Source organism: Myotis myotis, unplaced genomic scaffold (genome assembly GCF_014108235.1).
Source record: "Myotis myotis isolate mMyoMyo1 unplaced genomic scaffold, mMyoMyo1.p scaffold_m19_p_7, whole genome shotgun sequence".
Taxonomy (NCBI): Eukaryota; Metazoa; Chordata; class Mammalia; order Chiroptera; family Vespertilionidae; genus Myotis; species Myotis myotis.
In genome coordinates, this window is record NW_023416379.1 from 83,806,806 (window position 1) to 83,823,343 (window position 16,538).

Here is a 16,538-nt window from a genome sequence, read left to right on the forward strand (position 1 = left end):
CACATTTAAACTGTGGCATGTTGAAATAATCTAGGTCTCCATCTGCACATCTGAATTCGTTTTGTAAAATATGGCAAACAGCTGCATTTCAATGGAAAGCTAAAACAACTGTAGGACATTAACCCATTGAGAAGATTACAGTAGGTTTTCAGTTCCATGTTAACTGTATTTATTAGAGAAAATTGACTTGAGTGCTTCTGCTTTTAACCAACATTTTTTTTTTTTAAATGTCTGGGAGAAAGGAAATAAAGCACTGGAGTGATAGGACTTTGATGTGTAAAGAAGTTAATGTCGAAAGAAGTTAATTATCTAAATCATCAAACAAAATGGGTATGGGAAATAATTATTTTAAAGATTCTAATGAGCTATCAGCTCATCATGTCAAGAAAAATCTTATTCACCTGTTTGATTTAAAAGTTAAATAACTTGACTGTGAAAGGATGATCGTGGTTATAATAAACTAGGATTGGGACCTTTTACCTCTTACCAATAAATACTCTTGATGTGAAACATTTGCAGTAGGAGGACAACTGAAGAAAGCTGTGGTTTTAATATGAATTTACTTTCTGAAATGTCTCCCCTTTAGAAAGTGTTAAAGCAGGGTGACTGGGTTTGTAAAATGAAAAAAGGGCAGATTCCTTCAACAATGTCTCAGGACATTTGGCCACAGGAAAATCCCACAGAATGGCATGTCTTCAAATCCAACATGAGTGAACTAAGTCATAACTGTTTTTGGAGCCTGGCGTTAATACACAGTCTCTGAGTTTAACTTTTTCTCTAGGATATCATACCTCTCTGTCAGTCTTCTGTTGGGACAATAAGGGAAACATTTTCTAAGGTCTTTGAGGAAGCCAGGTTTCTTTGTTAGCACTTTGTCTTGATTCTTCAGGACTGTTCCTGGAAGTTCTTGGTTTGGTGTCTATTTTCCCAATCTTGGATTGGTGATATGGTTTTTTATTTAAAGCTGAGTTCCCATATTATTTGTAGAAAATTACTTATTCCAAAAGACTTTTTGAAAAATAATAAAGCAAATTTAGACTTAAAAAAAATAATGATGGTGTTTCATAGCATTAGCTTCTTTATTTATTTTAGAATTTTGGTTTTCAGGCTCAATTTGAGTGAAACTTTTTTCCTTCTCTTTCTCTGCTCTTGCATTCTCTGTCTGGTGGTTTTGGCCTGGCCCTTACGGCCCTTGGACTAGGCCAGGGCTTATGTTGGCAGATAGCTGGTTCTGCCACAGAAGGTTATTTCAGATATTTCCCATCTAGCCACTCAGCTAGTGTGCTCTTGTTGTAGATCCCTGTCCCGTTGCCTTCTCAGAAGCTTTATATATGGCCTATGTAGGCAGTGGTTGGTAGTAGGTTTTTTTCCTCCAACCGCCTTTCATAAGGCCCTGCCCTTCCATCCCAGCTCTTGGTGAATGGCCCTGGTTCAGGTTTCCTTTATCAATTTTAGCCAACATTACCCATAGAAGTGGTCATATTAGAGAATGCATCAGGAGATAAAATTTGGCAGCAATGTGGAGAATGAATTGAGATGGAAAGAGAGAAGCTATAAATAGAGCTTATAAAGGGCCATAGGGTAGAAAAAGAGAGGGAGAATGTAAGAACATAAAGTAGAATTTATTTGACCTCTAAGAACATAAAGTAGACTTTATTTAGCTTTCAATAGATTATAGGGTGCTGGAGGAGGAGTCAAAGATAAATGACAGATTTTTGAGATAGGGTGACCGGTAACAGTAGTGATGTCTGTAGTGAAAACAGAACTTATAAGGAAATAACTTATTATTTGTTGAATTACATTAAGGTCTTTCAGTGAAAATATTCAAGTTTCTTAAATTTTTGTGATTATGAAATGAGAGTAATCTAAATTTGTCATAAAAAAGCTGTTAGCAAATCAAGAAAGAGACTTCTTAAGATCTTTCTGTTTATAACAAAGCAAACATTGTATGCTTAGAACTGCTGTAAACATATTAGTTCATTTAAGCCTCACAACAACACTAAGAGGGTGAAATTATTCCTTTTTACAGATGAGGAAACTGAAGCACAGGAAAGTCAAGTAACTTGCCTAAAGTATAGCAAAGTAGCAAAGATGGGATTCAAACCTGGGCAGTCTGACTGTGGACTCTTCCTAATTAGTTGACTATAATTAAAGTTCTTAGCACTGCTTTATTTTATCATTTGTTCTAAATGTAATTCTTCTTAAGAATTTGCAAAGTATTTTTATTTTAAAGAAAGTTATAGTATTGCAAGGTTTATATGACCATGAATCAATAGCTAACATTTATTGAGCACTTACTGTGTAATAAGGTTTTTATCTACTTGCATTATTTTAATATTATTTTATTAATCCTTATTTATGGGACAGTTATTAAATAAAATGGGATATATTAGGATTATCATCTAGTTTTCCCATTAGTGTCAGCTTAATTTTATTGGGAAAAAAGTCACACAATTTAAAATTGATGAGTTACTTAACCATCTCTATATATCTATCTACACTAATAAAAGAGAAAGATGCAAATTGACCGTACCTTCATGATGCCCACCAGCCAATCAGGAGTGAGCATGCAAATCAACCCCAACAAAGATAGCAGGTTAATTTACATATGCAGGCACTGAGTGGCCAGGGGTGGGATGCTTGCATCAACGCAGGCGTTCCACACCGCCCCAGCCGCTCCGGGCCTCTGGGCAGCGTGAGAAGGCAGAAAGGTGGCTCCGGGTCGAGTGAAGGCAGAAAGGCGGCTCCAGGTTGGAGCGAAGGCAGAAAGGCGGCTCCAGCCAGAGTGAAGGCTGTACCAGCAACCAGGGGAAGAAAGGCCCATTCTTGCATGAATCTTTGTGCATCGGGCCTCTAGTGTGTGTGTGTGTGTGTATGTGTCTGTGTGTGTATATACACACACACACATACTAGTAACAGCCTAAGTGACCGAACGACCAAATGACCGGTCACTGTGACACACACTGACCACCAGGGGACAGATGTTCAATGTAGGAGCTGCCCCCTGGTGGGCAGTGCGCTCCCACAGCCAACCTCCCATGGCCGGCCAACCTCCTGTGGTCCCTCCACCTGGCCAGCTGGCCCCAGTCAGCCCGATCAAGACTGGGCGAGATGGCCCCGATTGGCCCCGATCTCTGGCCAGTCCAAGGGACCCTACCCATGCATGAATTCTTGCATCGGGCCTCTAGTCTATACATATAAAAGTCTAAGTGACCGAACGACTGATTGACCAGCTGCTATGATGTGCACTGACCACCAGGGGACAGATGTTCAATGCAGGAGCTGCCCCCTGGTGGTCAGTGCACTCCCACAGCCAACCTCCCTTGGCTGGCCAACCTCCTGCGGTCCCTCCCCCTGGCCAACTGGCCCCAATTGGCCCTGATCAGCCCCGATCGCTGGCCAAGCTGAGGGACTCCACCTGTGCATGAATTCGTGCGCTGGGACTCTAGTAAGATTATAAAGTATCACAATGCTTTCTTCTGATCTACTGATTGACTTTATATTATTTGTATTAAGGCTTTGGTTCATATAGGGATTAGATTGTGCTTGGATTTTCTAATTTTGTATCTTACAGTTGTACAATTTTATTCTTTAAATGAAATCTCACTTGGAACTCTATTTATATATTGAGTTGTTCTGGTGTTCTGGATGGAACTGATGAGGTATATGCTTGGGGGCCACTGGGAGCTCCCTGAAATAGTGCCAGTGAGTCTTAGGGCTCCCTGGAACACATTTTGAAAACCACTGAGCTCTATTAAAATATTTTAATGACTATTTTTTTCCCATTACTTATAAAATATGTATTGAAATGTTTTATCACTCAAGGGAGTAATTCTTTATATCATACATGACTAAGCAGTTTTTTCCCACCTTATTATTCCTTTTTATTTTTATTTTATTTTTTTATTTATTTATTTTTTTATATATTTTATTGATTTTTTACAGAGAGAAAGGGAGAGAGATAGAGAGTTAGAAACATCGATGAGAGAGAAACATCGATCAGCTGCCTCCTGCACATCTCCCACTGAGGATATGCCCGCAACCCAGGTACATGCCCCTGACCGGAATTGAACCTGGGACCCTTCAGTCCGCAGGCCGACGCTCTATCCACTGAGCCAAACCGGTTTTGACGCTATTCCTTTTTTAAAAAATACATTTTTATTGACTTTAGAGAGAGCCAGGGAGAGGGAGAGAGAGAGAGAGAGAGAGAGAGAGAGAGAGAGAGAGAGAGAGAGAGAGAGAGAGAGAAACATCAATGAGAGAGAATCATCGATGGGCTGTCTCCTGCATGTCCCCTACTGGGGATCAAGCCCACAACCCAGGCATGTACCCTGACCGAGAATCAAACTGTGACCTCCTGGTTCATGGGTTGATGCTCAACCACTGAGCAATACCGGCTGGGCTTACTATTTCATTTTAATAAAGAACATTAAGTATAAAAAAATCAGATTTACACACAAAATCAGAAATTTAAAATTTTCTATACTTTTTGATGTAATTTATAATTGCTTTTGTTTTCCTCGCATTTATTTATAATTAAATACATTTTGTGTTATTTCTCTTTTCTATTTAGATGAATAATACTGCAGCCAGCCCAATGTCTACTGCCACTTCAAGTAGTGGAAGAAGTACAGGAAAGTCTGCAAGCTTTGCCTCAGAATTGCAGAGTATGATGTATGTATGTCTCTGCATCTTATTACTATGTTAAGTTATTCATGTTGACAAAAGACAATAGAAATAACAACATTGATAAAACTTAACTGGGAAACTTGTACTTAAATAAAAATGATATTGTCTGACAACATTTTCAATAACAATATGAAGACCAAAGGGGCAGCATTAGTTAAGAATGCTACAATTGTACTGTATTAGGAAAATAAGTATTGGTTTAATTTATAAAAGAATGAACATTTATGTAAATCTCTTTGCTCTAATTATCTGTTACAAATTGTTTATTCACATTTTAGATTTAGAAAATTTTGATATAGATTATATCCTAGCATAGTTGCAGTGTTTTCACAGAGTTCTCAATTATTCTCAAATGTCACAATAATTCTGTTTGCCTAATGTAATTTACTTTTTAGTTTTGATAATATTTGAAATCACTGTATTTCAGAAGATTGAGGAAAAAATTAGAATATTTAAAAAACACACTCAGTTTTTGAAAAGTTGCACAGTCATTAAGATTTCTTGCCTAAGGCTCTTCTCCGCTTGATTTCTGGCTTCCTGCATTGAGTGAGACTGCATATCTTGATTTAATAGCATATTTATTGGAAATGTCAGTTGGCACATACTAGTTTTTCTTTATTATTGGTTCAGGAGACAATTATCTGCATGAGGGACAACACATTAGAACTCTTTTTTTCCTGACATGGATGCATTATTCCTGACATGTCCAGCAATTTTAAAAGAATGTTTCTTTTGAAGGTTTAAGTGTCTTCCTCCTGTGGGTGTGTATTGATAGCCTTCATAATGGATGGACTCCACTGTGTGGCATTTATTGTTCCAAGAAAAAATGCGTTTGAGCATATATCTAATACTTTTTTGGTGAACATACCTTAAACAACATTGAAAACATTTAGGTTACAGGTTATTAAACTTTTTGGTCTCAGGCTTCCTTTACACTCTTAATTATTGGAGACCTTGATCAGCGTCTGTTTATGTGGGGGGTTTTATCTATTAATATTTATTGCCTAGAGTTTAAAACTGAGAAAAAATTATTTAATTCATTTGAAAATTAAACCTATTATATGTTAACATAAATAATATATGTCTGCCCTAAAAATCTATAATAATAAAAGTGTAATATGCTAATTAGACCGGACAGCCGGACAACCTTCTGGATGTCCTTCCGGACAACCTTCTGGACGAAGCCAGGGCTGTGGGGGCCGAGCCCTTGCACGAATTTTGTGCATTGGGCCTCTAGTAATTATATTCAAAAACCAGAGATTGGATGAGATGAGGATAAAATAAATGTACTAATTTGGGAGTTGTATGAGGTGAGTCAGTTTTTTTTTCTAATTTACTGATTTTAGAGAGAAGAAGAAAGAGAGAGAGAAAGAGAGAAACATTGATTTGTTGTTCCATTTATTTATGCATTTATTGTTTGATTCTTATATGTGCCCTGACCAGAGGCTGAACAGGTAACCTTGGAATATTGGGACAATGCTCTAGCCAACTGAGCTACCTGGCCAGGGCCTTGTGTTTTAAATTATGGAAAATGTTAAGGGTTTATCCTTTATACACTTTTAGTATATTTAGTTTATTAGTTTAAGTTTTTTCATTATGGTTTAGTAGCTTTATGTTAAGAATCTTTTATGTTGCCCTAGCTGGTTTTGCTCAGTGGATAGAGCGTCGGCCTGAGGACTGAAGAGTCCCAGGTTCGATTCCGGCCAATGGTATGTACTTTGCTTGCAGGCTCCTCCCTGGCCCAGATCCTGGTCAGGGCTTGTGCAGGAGGCAACCAATCGATGTGTTTCTCTCACATCGATGTTTCTCTCTGTCTTTCCCTCTCTCTTCTACTCTCCATAAAAAAATCAGTGTAAAAATATACTTGGGTGAGGATTAACAAAACAAAACAAAACAGAATCTTTTATGTTGTATTATGTTAATTATGTTTAAAAACGTCAAATGTGTTTTAGAAGGTTTATAGTAAAGTGTGGAAATTCATTTTCCTGTAGAGAGCCAGTCCACCGATTTACTTTGTGTTTTAAAACGTATTATATATAATCTACATATATTAAAAGCTAATATGCTAAGTGTCCATCAGGGTAATGACATCACATAGCAATGCCCGGCTTACTCTCCCTAGTAACAACTAGCCTCCTTGCAGTTTCTTCAGTCCAGGAACATGACTTGCTTTATAGCCAGGTGCAAACATTTCACACTGTAACCACATATCTGTGAAATGTTTTCCCATGCCTCATCTCATTTGATCCTCACAGAAGTCCTGGAATAGGTAGATAGGAGACTCAGTGGAATCCTATTTTCTTTTCATTAGCCGGAAAATGGAGATTTAGAAAGCTTAGATACTTGATCTGACTGAAAAGAAGTAAGAAATGGTGGATCTTGAAAATGACTTCAGGTTTTCTCACTGTGCAGAATATAGTAAAACACTGCGGCAGTTAAATATTTTACCCTTTTTTCTCCCTGCGTGATCTACAATAATAATCTGCTTCATGTTGATATTTACTGCTGTGTTGCTGACAATTACCTGAAAGGGAAGTTGGGGTGCTTTACTGGGCTGGAAAAAGTTTAGCTAAATCAGAAAGCAGGTCTAATTAAGCAAGTTTATTCTACATATATAAAAGGCTAAGTTGACTCACATATGCATGATACATATAAAGCTCTTGCTGGTGCCAATTGCGCACATGTGTTTCGATCTGTCATTGTCGATTGTGAATTTGGATGACACTTCTATTATAGGGAAAGTTCGAATAGCGATATTAAACTATTCCTTCCAATTAATTTCCTTTCATTGTGCATGAATTCGTGCACCAGGCCACTAGTATATATTATACAGAAGAGTATAATGAACCCAATGTATCCATCATCTGGCTTTAACAATAACTGTGTTTTGCCAGTCTTATTTAACCTTTTCCCCTACTCTCCACTTGTTTTTAATGCAACAGTTTAAAGCAAATTTCAGACATGTTTTAAATTTGGTGTTATTTTTAAAGCAATATATTTGTTGATACATAATTAATATGCTCTACAGCAGTGATCAACAGACTATGGCCATGGGCTCATGGACTGGCTGCCTGTTTTTGAAAATAAGGTTTTACTCATTTATCTATTATCTATCTCTGCCTTCATGCTTCATGGCAGAGTTGAGTATTTGTGATAGAGACCACATGGCCAGTAAAGCTGAAAGTATTTACTATCTGGCCCTTTACAGAAAAAGTTTGGTGACCCTTTATCTATAGAAACAGGTCTCTATAATAATAAAGCTTTTTTTCCTTTTTATCATTTATACTTAGGAGAGGTTCTGCTTAATGCATTTGATAGACTGCAGGCCACTTAAGAAAACTGAGAAAAAAATAAAATAAAAGCTAAATTCAGCACTTTCTTATTAAATACTTTTGCAAACATCTTCCCTACTAATGTGCTTAAGCTGGATTCAGAATGCAAAAGTTATTGTTGGCTACAGCTTTGGAAGAAATATACATTTTCCTTCTATTTCAGACCTCATAGAGAGGCTACTCCTAATAGTTACATTCATCATTTATAGTCTGAAGTTATTTTTTTCCCCTTATGAATTGCTTCATAGAGCAAAAAAAGTAGGGCCAAAATTGGGGGAATATTTTTTAATTTAACAATATTTTCTATTGGTATAAAGTTTTCAGGGTTTTGTTATATAAACTTAGAATCAATATACATTTGATCTTTGCTTATGCGATTTCAAATGAGAAAGTGTAGGTTTACATCTCTGTGTTTATTTTGTGTTGTAGGAATTTCATTCCGTGAATGCTGCAGTTTCACAGTTCTCTTAAGTCTGTTTGTGTTGTATTGCTATTTTTCCATCCCTAATGCTACTGTCTTCTTCACCCATTCACCACTAATGACCTGTTTTTCTCTTGGGTCCTACCCCTCCAAATAAGTAACAATATTGTAGTGACATTTCCAGGGAATGGTTTCAGGTATCTAGTTGTCAAGCACAAATTAAATTGTCATGATTTGCTATTAAATATAGAACTGGCAGCCAGTCTGTTCTGCTGTTGGAGCCTTGATAGAATTGACCATATTTAAAGTGTAGGTGGTAAATACTGCCAGTGAAGCATTCTTTAGGAAGTGCTTTGACAAATTTTAAGTGAAAGGATTAGCAGTCAAACTAATGCTAGTGGGTTGGGGATGGCAGCAACTTACAACTGTGCACATTTGCTAGATGCTACTTATCACTGCTTTTTTAATAACATGTGCTGGCAGGGTCCAGAGGCCTTTCATTTTAACTTACTGAACTCAAGTAACCTGTAAATTAAAAAGTGAAATCTTTTCAATTCACATTGCAGTTATTTTAACAAACTTCGTAAGAATTTTAATTTAAATGCACTTCAAGAAGTCTTCATTGGATTCTCTCTTCCTTATTTATATGCTTCTTGACTTGTATTACTCTTTTTCAGGTTTATAGACCTAGTAATGATGCCAGAGTTTCACTGCTTGGTAACATTTAGTAATTTTCATGTGATGAAATTAAAAAAAAAAGATTTTGTTTACATATTACCTGTATTTTGTAAGAATTCTGCCAAATGAAAATTTCAGCCTTATTTAAAATCCACAGATGAAGAATAATTTTTAAAAATCAGACCTTTATTTATATACGATAAAATTTAGTCTTTTAATTGTACGGATCTTCAAATTCTGCATTTTTAAAAAAATCAACACTATTGAGCCCATACATGGCAGGACCTACGTGCCTTTAAGGTAGTCTGACAGTAGAGGATGGTTGTGGAGACATAATTGTCGTGTGGTAGGATGTGATAAATTCCATAGCAGTACACAGGAGGAAGTGATGAACTTCTGAGGGTAAGCTTGCTAACTTTAGGTCTAATTCTGATTGCTTCCTGGAATGCCCATGAGCACCTCAACTTTGGTATGTCCAAAACTGAACTAATAATTTTCTCAGTAAGATTTGCTTCTTCTCTTGGGAATTTTTGGGATAAATAGCAACAACCATTTATTTATTGTGCACTAGACTACTGCATAATTGTATATGTGAAATGGTATAATTTGGCCTTTTAGCATTTTGAAGTTATGAGTTGTGTAAGAATATATTCCCAGTTCTACCCTTACCTCAGTCTAACTTTAAAGAGATTTAATATTTAAATATATGAGTTAATAGCCCTGGCTGGGTAACTCAGTTGGTTGAGGTGTTGTCCCCATACTCCCAAGTTGCTAATTCAGTCTCTGGTCAGGGCACATATAAGAAACAACCAATGAATGCATAATAATGTGGAACGACAAATTAATGATTCTTTCTCTCCCTTCCACTCCCTCTAAAATCAGTCAATAGAAAAATTTAAATATATGAGTTAGTAGTAGAAAGTTACTAAACTGACACAAGGTCCCTTCAGTTATTGAGTTTACATAGTGCACTTAAGTTTTTCAGAAAATTAGAGCAAAGAAAAATTATTAAAGGTAAAAAGTGCTAACATTAATACATTATAATTTCAAAGATGCTTTAACAATTCTATTGATAATAGTGAATGCTTGTATAAAACATAATGTGTACCATATACCTGAGTATTTCCATATACCATTTCACTTAACCCTTATATAACCCTATGAGGTAAATTCTGTTATTTCCCTTTAATGGATGAGAAAATTGAGATACAAATTGGCAAGACCTGGATTCAATCCATGAAGTCTAACTCCAGAGTCAAGTGCTCTTGACAAATTATGCTAAGCTACATTTTAATCAATAAAACTTTTATTTTGATGTATAAAATTAGTGAACAAATGAACTTTTACTAGTTTATGTTTGACTAGTGTGCAATAATGAAGTAATAATGTGAAAGTGAAATAATTGTTCACTTAATTACTGTTATTAGAAATGAGGTCTAATTTTATAAGAAGTATTGGATTAAGTTGTTATTTTCATATTATCATAGCATTTTTTTCAATGTCTTATTCCTAATCACCAAATCTTTAAGCAAGGCCATATCAGTAACCAAGAGAAAACATAATTTTTCTTAGAAATGATGTACTCAGTATACTCCATATTGGTTGCTTATATTTGCAATATTTCATAATTTTAGATATAAATATGGCCACATTATTATTGAATATTTAAGTGTTTATCTTATATTTATATTATGTCACTATTAAATATTTTATTTTAATTCCTGATATTTACATTACACTAAAATATGTGGATAAATTTATCCTTTTACTTTCTGTGAGAGGCATCTATTTATAATATTTTAAGATATACACTGGTTTATAAATATAACATGATTGAGGAAGATTTTCAAATTATAATACTAAATTGATCACAATCTTTCCTGACAGTGAGAAAATGTATGTAAAAGTTGATTGAGAACATAAAAGTGCTATGTAACTGAAAGTTGGTTATACTTTTTTTTTCCTTTCAGAAATGGAATAAGGAAATGTTTAAGTTGCTAGAGTCAACTGAATTAATGGCCTGCATTGAAAAAAAATGTCATTTGGTAACTGTGACAAAATACAGTTTTGAATTTGTACTTAAATATCTCTATCAGTTCTCTCATGTAAAGAAAATAAATGAGCCGAAACCGGTTTGGCTCAGTGGATAGAGCGTCGGCCTGCGGACTGAAAGGTCCCAGGTTCGATTCCGGTCAAGGGCATGTACCTGGGTTGCGGGCACGTCCCCAGTAGGGTATGTGCAGGAGGCAGCTGGTCGATGTTTCTCTCTCATCGATGTTTCTAACTCTCTATCTCTCTCCCTTCCTCTCTGTGGAAAAATCAATAAAATATATTAAAAAAAAAAATAAAATAAAATAAATGGGACTTTTATTTAAGGATACAGTGTACATAATTAATTACCAGGGGGAAAAACAGTTGTTCAATCTTAGAAGTAATTTCTTGAAATTCAGGGAGATGGAGTCATTTTAGTAGTTCTGTGATGAAAAATAGGTAAAAATGTACAGATCTGTCATTCTAAAATTGCAATGTAGTTGCAAATTACCACATTGGAGGATGGGACTATCTGTTCTGAACTGATATGATGGCAGAACCAGGACCTAAGTGATATGCAGTTATGTTTGTCTTCACTTTAGTGTTAATATTCATTCCACTGCGTTGCTAAGTGCTTTCCTAGACCCTACTGAGGATGTTATGTAGCTTATGGTTTATGTACAGTATTAACTTTATAAAACCTGAAAACCTCTGAATTCTGAAATACATCTTTCAGATAAGGGATTGTGAACTTGTTTCTACCTCATAGGGTTTATGTGGATGAAATGAGATATTGAATCAAAGCATATCGTATTGTTCCCCACACATAGTAAACACTGTCCTTTTAGTTGTTACCTTTTAAAAAAAAGTAATTGTCATCATTAACACAGGAAGTTTGGAAAGCATGTGTCAAGTGCAGGGAGAAATGTTTGCAGTTTTATGGGAAGAACTTTTATAATTACCTATAATTATAAAAGTATTTGTCTACATCATAGCATTCTATCTAGTAGAACTCTCTGTGTGATAGAAATTTCTGTATTTTGTAGTATGATAGCCACTAATCCTGTGTACTTATTGAGCACATTAAATGAGATGGGCAACTAAACAATTGGATTTTAAATTTTACTTTAATTTAAATTTAAATTTAAATAGGCATATATACTAAGTGGCTACCATATTGGACAACAGAATAAATATTGAAAATATAACTTATACAAGGAATACTTCTTTTTGGGTTGCTTATGTTATATATATATATATAATTTTTTTTCTTTATTGATTAAGGTATTACATATGTGTCCTTATCCCCCCTTGCCCCCTACCCCCACACTCATGCCCTCACCCCCCCAGTGTCTGTGTCCATTGGTTAGGCTTATATGCATGCATACAAGTCCTTTGGTTGATCTCTCCCCCTTACCCCACCCTCCCTTACCTTCCCTCTGAGGTTTGACGGTTTAATCGATGCTTCTCTATCCGTGGATCTGTTTTTGTTCATCAGTATATGTTGTTCATTATATTCCACAAATGAGTGAGATCATGTGATATTTATCTTTCTCTGACTGGCTTATTTCGCTTAGCATAATGCCCTCCAGTTCCATCCATTTATGATATATATATATATATATATATATATATATATACACACACACACACACACACACACACACACACATACATACATATATATTTACAGAGAGGAAGGGAGAGAGATAGAGAGTTAGAAACATCAATGAGAGAGAAACATCGATCAGCTGCCTCCTGCACACCTCCCACTGGGGATGTGGCCGCAACCAAGGTACATGCCCTTGACCGGAATCAAACCTGGGACCCTTCAGTCCGCAGGCTGATGCTCTATCCACTGAGCCAAATCGGTTTGGGCTTATGTTATATTTTTATTGAAATTGGGGAGAATATATTTTACATGTTGTGTGATTTTTAATTTTTATTTTTATCCTCACTTGAGGATATTTTTCCATTGATTTTGAGAGAGAGTGGAAGAGAGAATGAAATACATAGGGAAAAATTAATGTGAGACAAACATTTATTTTGTTCGGTCGTTTGGTCACTTAGGCTTTTATATGTATAGATTTAATTTTAACACTGTCATAGACTTACTTTTTACTGCCTCTTTTTTTGGTTGTCATTGTCCCACAGTTTGTTTTTTTGAAATTTTTAAAAACGTATTTTTTTTGATTTCAGAGATGAAAGGAGAGGGAGAGAGAGATAGAAACATCAATGATAAGAGAATCATTGATCGACTGCCTTCTGCACGCCCCACACTGGGGATCAAGCCTGCAACCTAGGCATATGCCCTGACTGGGAACCTAATCTCAACCTCCTGGTTCATAGGTCAATATTCAATCATTGAGCCACACCAGCCAGGCTGTTCCACAGTTCTTTAAAGATTTGGGGGTGTTTATTTGTGGTTACTTTGGCAGTGTAGAGATGATTGGTAAGTTTAATATTACATTCATGTTCTGTTCTCTGGGAAATCTGGGTAATATTGAAGTGTGTTACTTTTTTAAAAACACTTGTGCATTTACATGGTATATTGATATTTAGTCTTTCTGAAATTTCTATGACTATACTCCTGAATATATTGTATTGCACTTGCTTATCATGCCAGCATGTGTAATTGAATATGTAATACTAGAAGCGTGATGCATGAATTCATGCACCAGTGGGGTTCCTCAGCCTGGCCTGTGGGATCAGGCCAAAACCGGCTCTCCAACATCCCCTGAAGGGTCCTGAATTGTGAGAGGGCGCAGGCCAGGCTGAGGGACCCCACTGGTGCACTATCAGGGCCGGGGAGGGGCATGGGAGATAGGCCAGTCGTGGAGGGGCCATGGGAGGGCTCCAGGGTGTGTCTGGCCCGTCTAGCTCAGTCCTGATTGGACGGACCCCAGCAGCAAGCTAACCTACCAGTTGGAGCGTCTGCCTCCTGGTGGTCAGTGCACGTCATAGTGAGCGTTTGAGCGGCCTTAGTATATCATTAGCATATTATGCTTTGATTGGTTGAACAGACGAGCGGACGACCGGACATTTAGCATATTAGGTTTTTATTATATAGGATTGCAAGTTTTGTGCCCTCAGTTTTATGCAGTGAGATTTGCAAAGTTTCCAGGAACTATGAAGTTAGTAGCATGTTAGTCAGTATTTTCTTAATTCAAAATTTTATTTTTAATATATTAAGATTTTGAAAACTAATTATTTTTAAATGTATAAGTTCATAATCTTTTAAAAAGTATTAGATAAAAATAGATTATTCTATATGGAAAATATATTAAAAAGCATTTAGTAAATTTGGGTAAAAAATTAAATTTGATATCTGATTACGTGTTGATTACAATAAATTCTATTGACATAGAATGTAAGCAACTAAAATTAAAAAGGTGTAATTTTACACCTTTAGTAGGTTCTTTATATAGAGGGATGCATCTCTTTGATTTTGACTATTTGTGGAGTCTAAGGGTCCATGACCGTTTTTAAATTTGCCAAGGCACAGTTTTAATTCTCTCTACATGTGAGATTCACATGCAGTTTTACATTACATTGAAAGCAATTGGAATTGTCTTATTCTATGATATGCATTAATAATATATATTAATATGTGTGTATGTTTTTAACATATGAAAATACATTACAAAAACTATATATTGGTATGATTATGTCACCTTTGGCAAATATAATTTTCTTATATCTTTGCATAGATTTAATCTTAAGCAAAACTCCATAAACCTTTTTAAAAATACTATAGTCATTAGGTTTTCTGATTGGCATAACATTTTTTTCCCAAGACAGAATGCATAGGGTTCACAACCACTTTTTTAGTGGAGTAGTGAGATCTAGCCTTTAATCTGTTATCTTTGACTGACTGCTTTCTTCCTCCTTTACTTTTCATAGGTTTTTCTATCTTGAAAGAACCATGTTATGACCAGTTTTTGCCATGGCTGGTAGAGTGTTACTAGCCTTTTGTGGCTTTCTCTCTATCCCTTTATTACATTGGTTGGTAATGTGTGTTTAATATGGATAACAATATCTATAATAATAAAAGTGTAATATGCTAATTAGGCCAGAGAGCTGAACGACCTTCCAGAGGTCCTTCAGGAATACTTTAAACTGACTGAGTTAAAGGATTGTTAATGCTTTTGAATTTCTCTTTCCAGTTCCTTTCAAATGCATATAAAAATAAATATCAGAAGCCTGCTATTGTATAACTTGGGTTTTTGCTTATATCAGAAGCCCTTTCCATGTTGATAAATTATGTGGCATTATCTTTATAGCTGCAATAGTTTGTATTCCATTATGATGTCTTTAAGCAGTCTTGTTAAATATATTAGGTTTCTTCTCATTTTTCAGTGTTACATTTATGATTGCAATGGACTTCATACTTTGCTACAGTCCCTCTTTCCTTCCCGCCTTTAAGTATTAGAACTAATTCCGTAAAGGTTTTTGATGACCTTCCATGAAGGTTTTAATGTGTTATAATTCCACCAACAGTATACTGTATGTATGCCTTGCCAATATTGAGTAATGTGACATATATAATATACACTGAGTGGCCAGATTATTATGACCGGCCAGATTATTATGACCACCCCATCAGTACTTTGTTGGGCCACCTTTTGCATTCAGTACTGAGGCGATTCTTCTTGGCATTGACTTCATGAGATGTTGAAAGGTGATGCGAGGAATCTGACACCATGCCTGATGAATAGCACTCTCCAGTTCTGTGAGATTTGATGGTTGTGGGACCAGCTGCCTGATGGCTCTTTTAACTTCGCCCCACAAATGCTCAATTGGATTGAGATCTGGTGATTGTGGGGCCACCTAAGCAAGGTAAAGTCTCCCTCATGTTCTTGAAACCACTCCTGCACAATATGAGCACTGTGGCATGGCACATTGTCTTGTTGGAAGAAGCCGTCTCCATTGGGATACGCCATCAACATGATAGGATGAACTTGATCAGCAACGATACTTAGATGTGTTGTGCTATTCAGACATTTGTAATGATCTGGCCCTCTAGCAACTTCAGCGGGAAATTATAGCTAATTTGCCTACAAATGTCAGGTGGTCATAATAATCTGGCCACTCAGTGTATATTATTTACATGTAAAAAACTTAGACTTGTGAAGGGAGAAAGAGAAAGAATAATATATGTATGTATTTAATTTAAAGTCTTTATAGCATTTTGTAGTTGAGTTTTCGGTTTGGAAACAGAAACTTTGGAACCTAAATAAACACAAGGAAGGCCTTTATTATTCAAAGAAACTAAGGCAACTTGTTTATGAGTTCCTTAAGTCAGGAGAGGTAATATGATCCTCACACACAGAAGCAAAAAGAAGAAAATAAAAGCTATCTGTAATCCCTTACTAACAGTGACTCTT

At 36.0% G+C, this 16,538-nt stretch overlaps 1 protein-coding gene across 6 annotated transcripts in view; it reads left to right on the forward strand.

Moving 5' to 3' along the window:
* The first annotated feature begins 219 nt into the window (after window positions 1–219).
* SUPT3H (SPT3 homolog, SAGA and STAGA complex component) overlaps window positions 220–16,538 on the forward strand; it is a 436,829-nt gene continuing 420,510 nt past the window's right edge. For 2 of the 6 annotated variants that reach the window (XM_036316047.1, XM_036316048.1), the window contains exons 1-2: window positions 222–330; window positions 4,574–4,674. In XM_036316047.1, the coding sequence (XP_036171940.1) occupies window positions 289–330; window positions 4,574–4,674 (143 nt within the window). In that variant the 5' untranslated portion in view covers window positions 222–288. Of the gene's footprint in view, window positions 331–4,573; window positions 4,675–16,538 lie in introns of all 6 variants that reach the window. The other 4 variants (XM_036316052.1, XM_036316049.1, XM_036316046.1 and 1 more) reach the window with 3 other exon arrangements.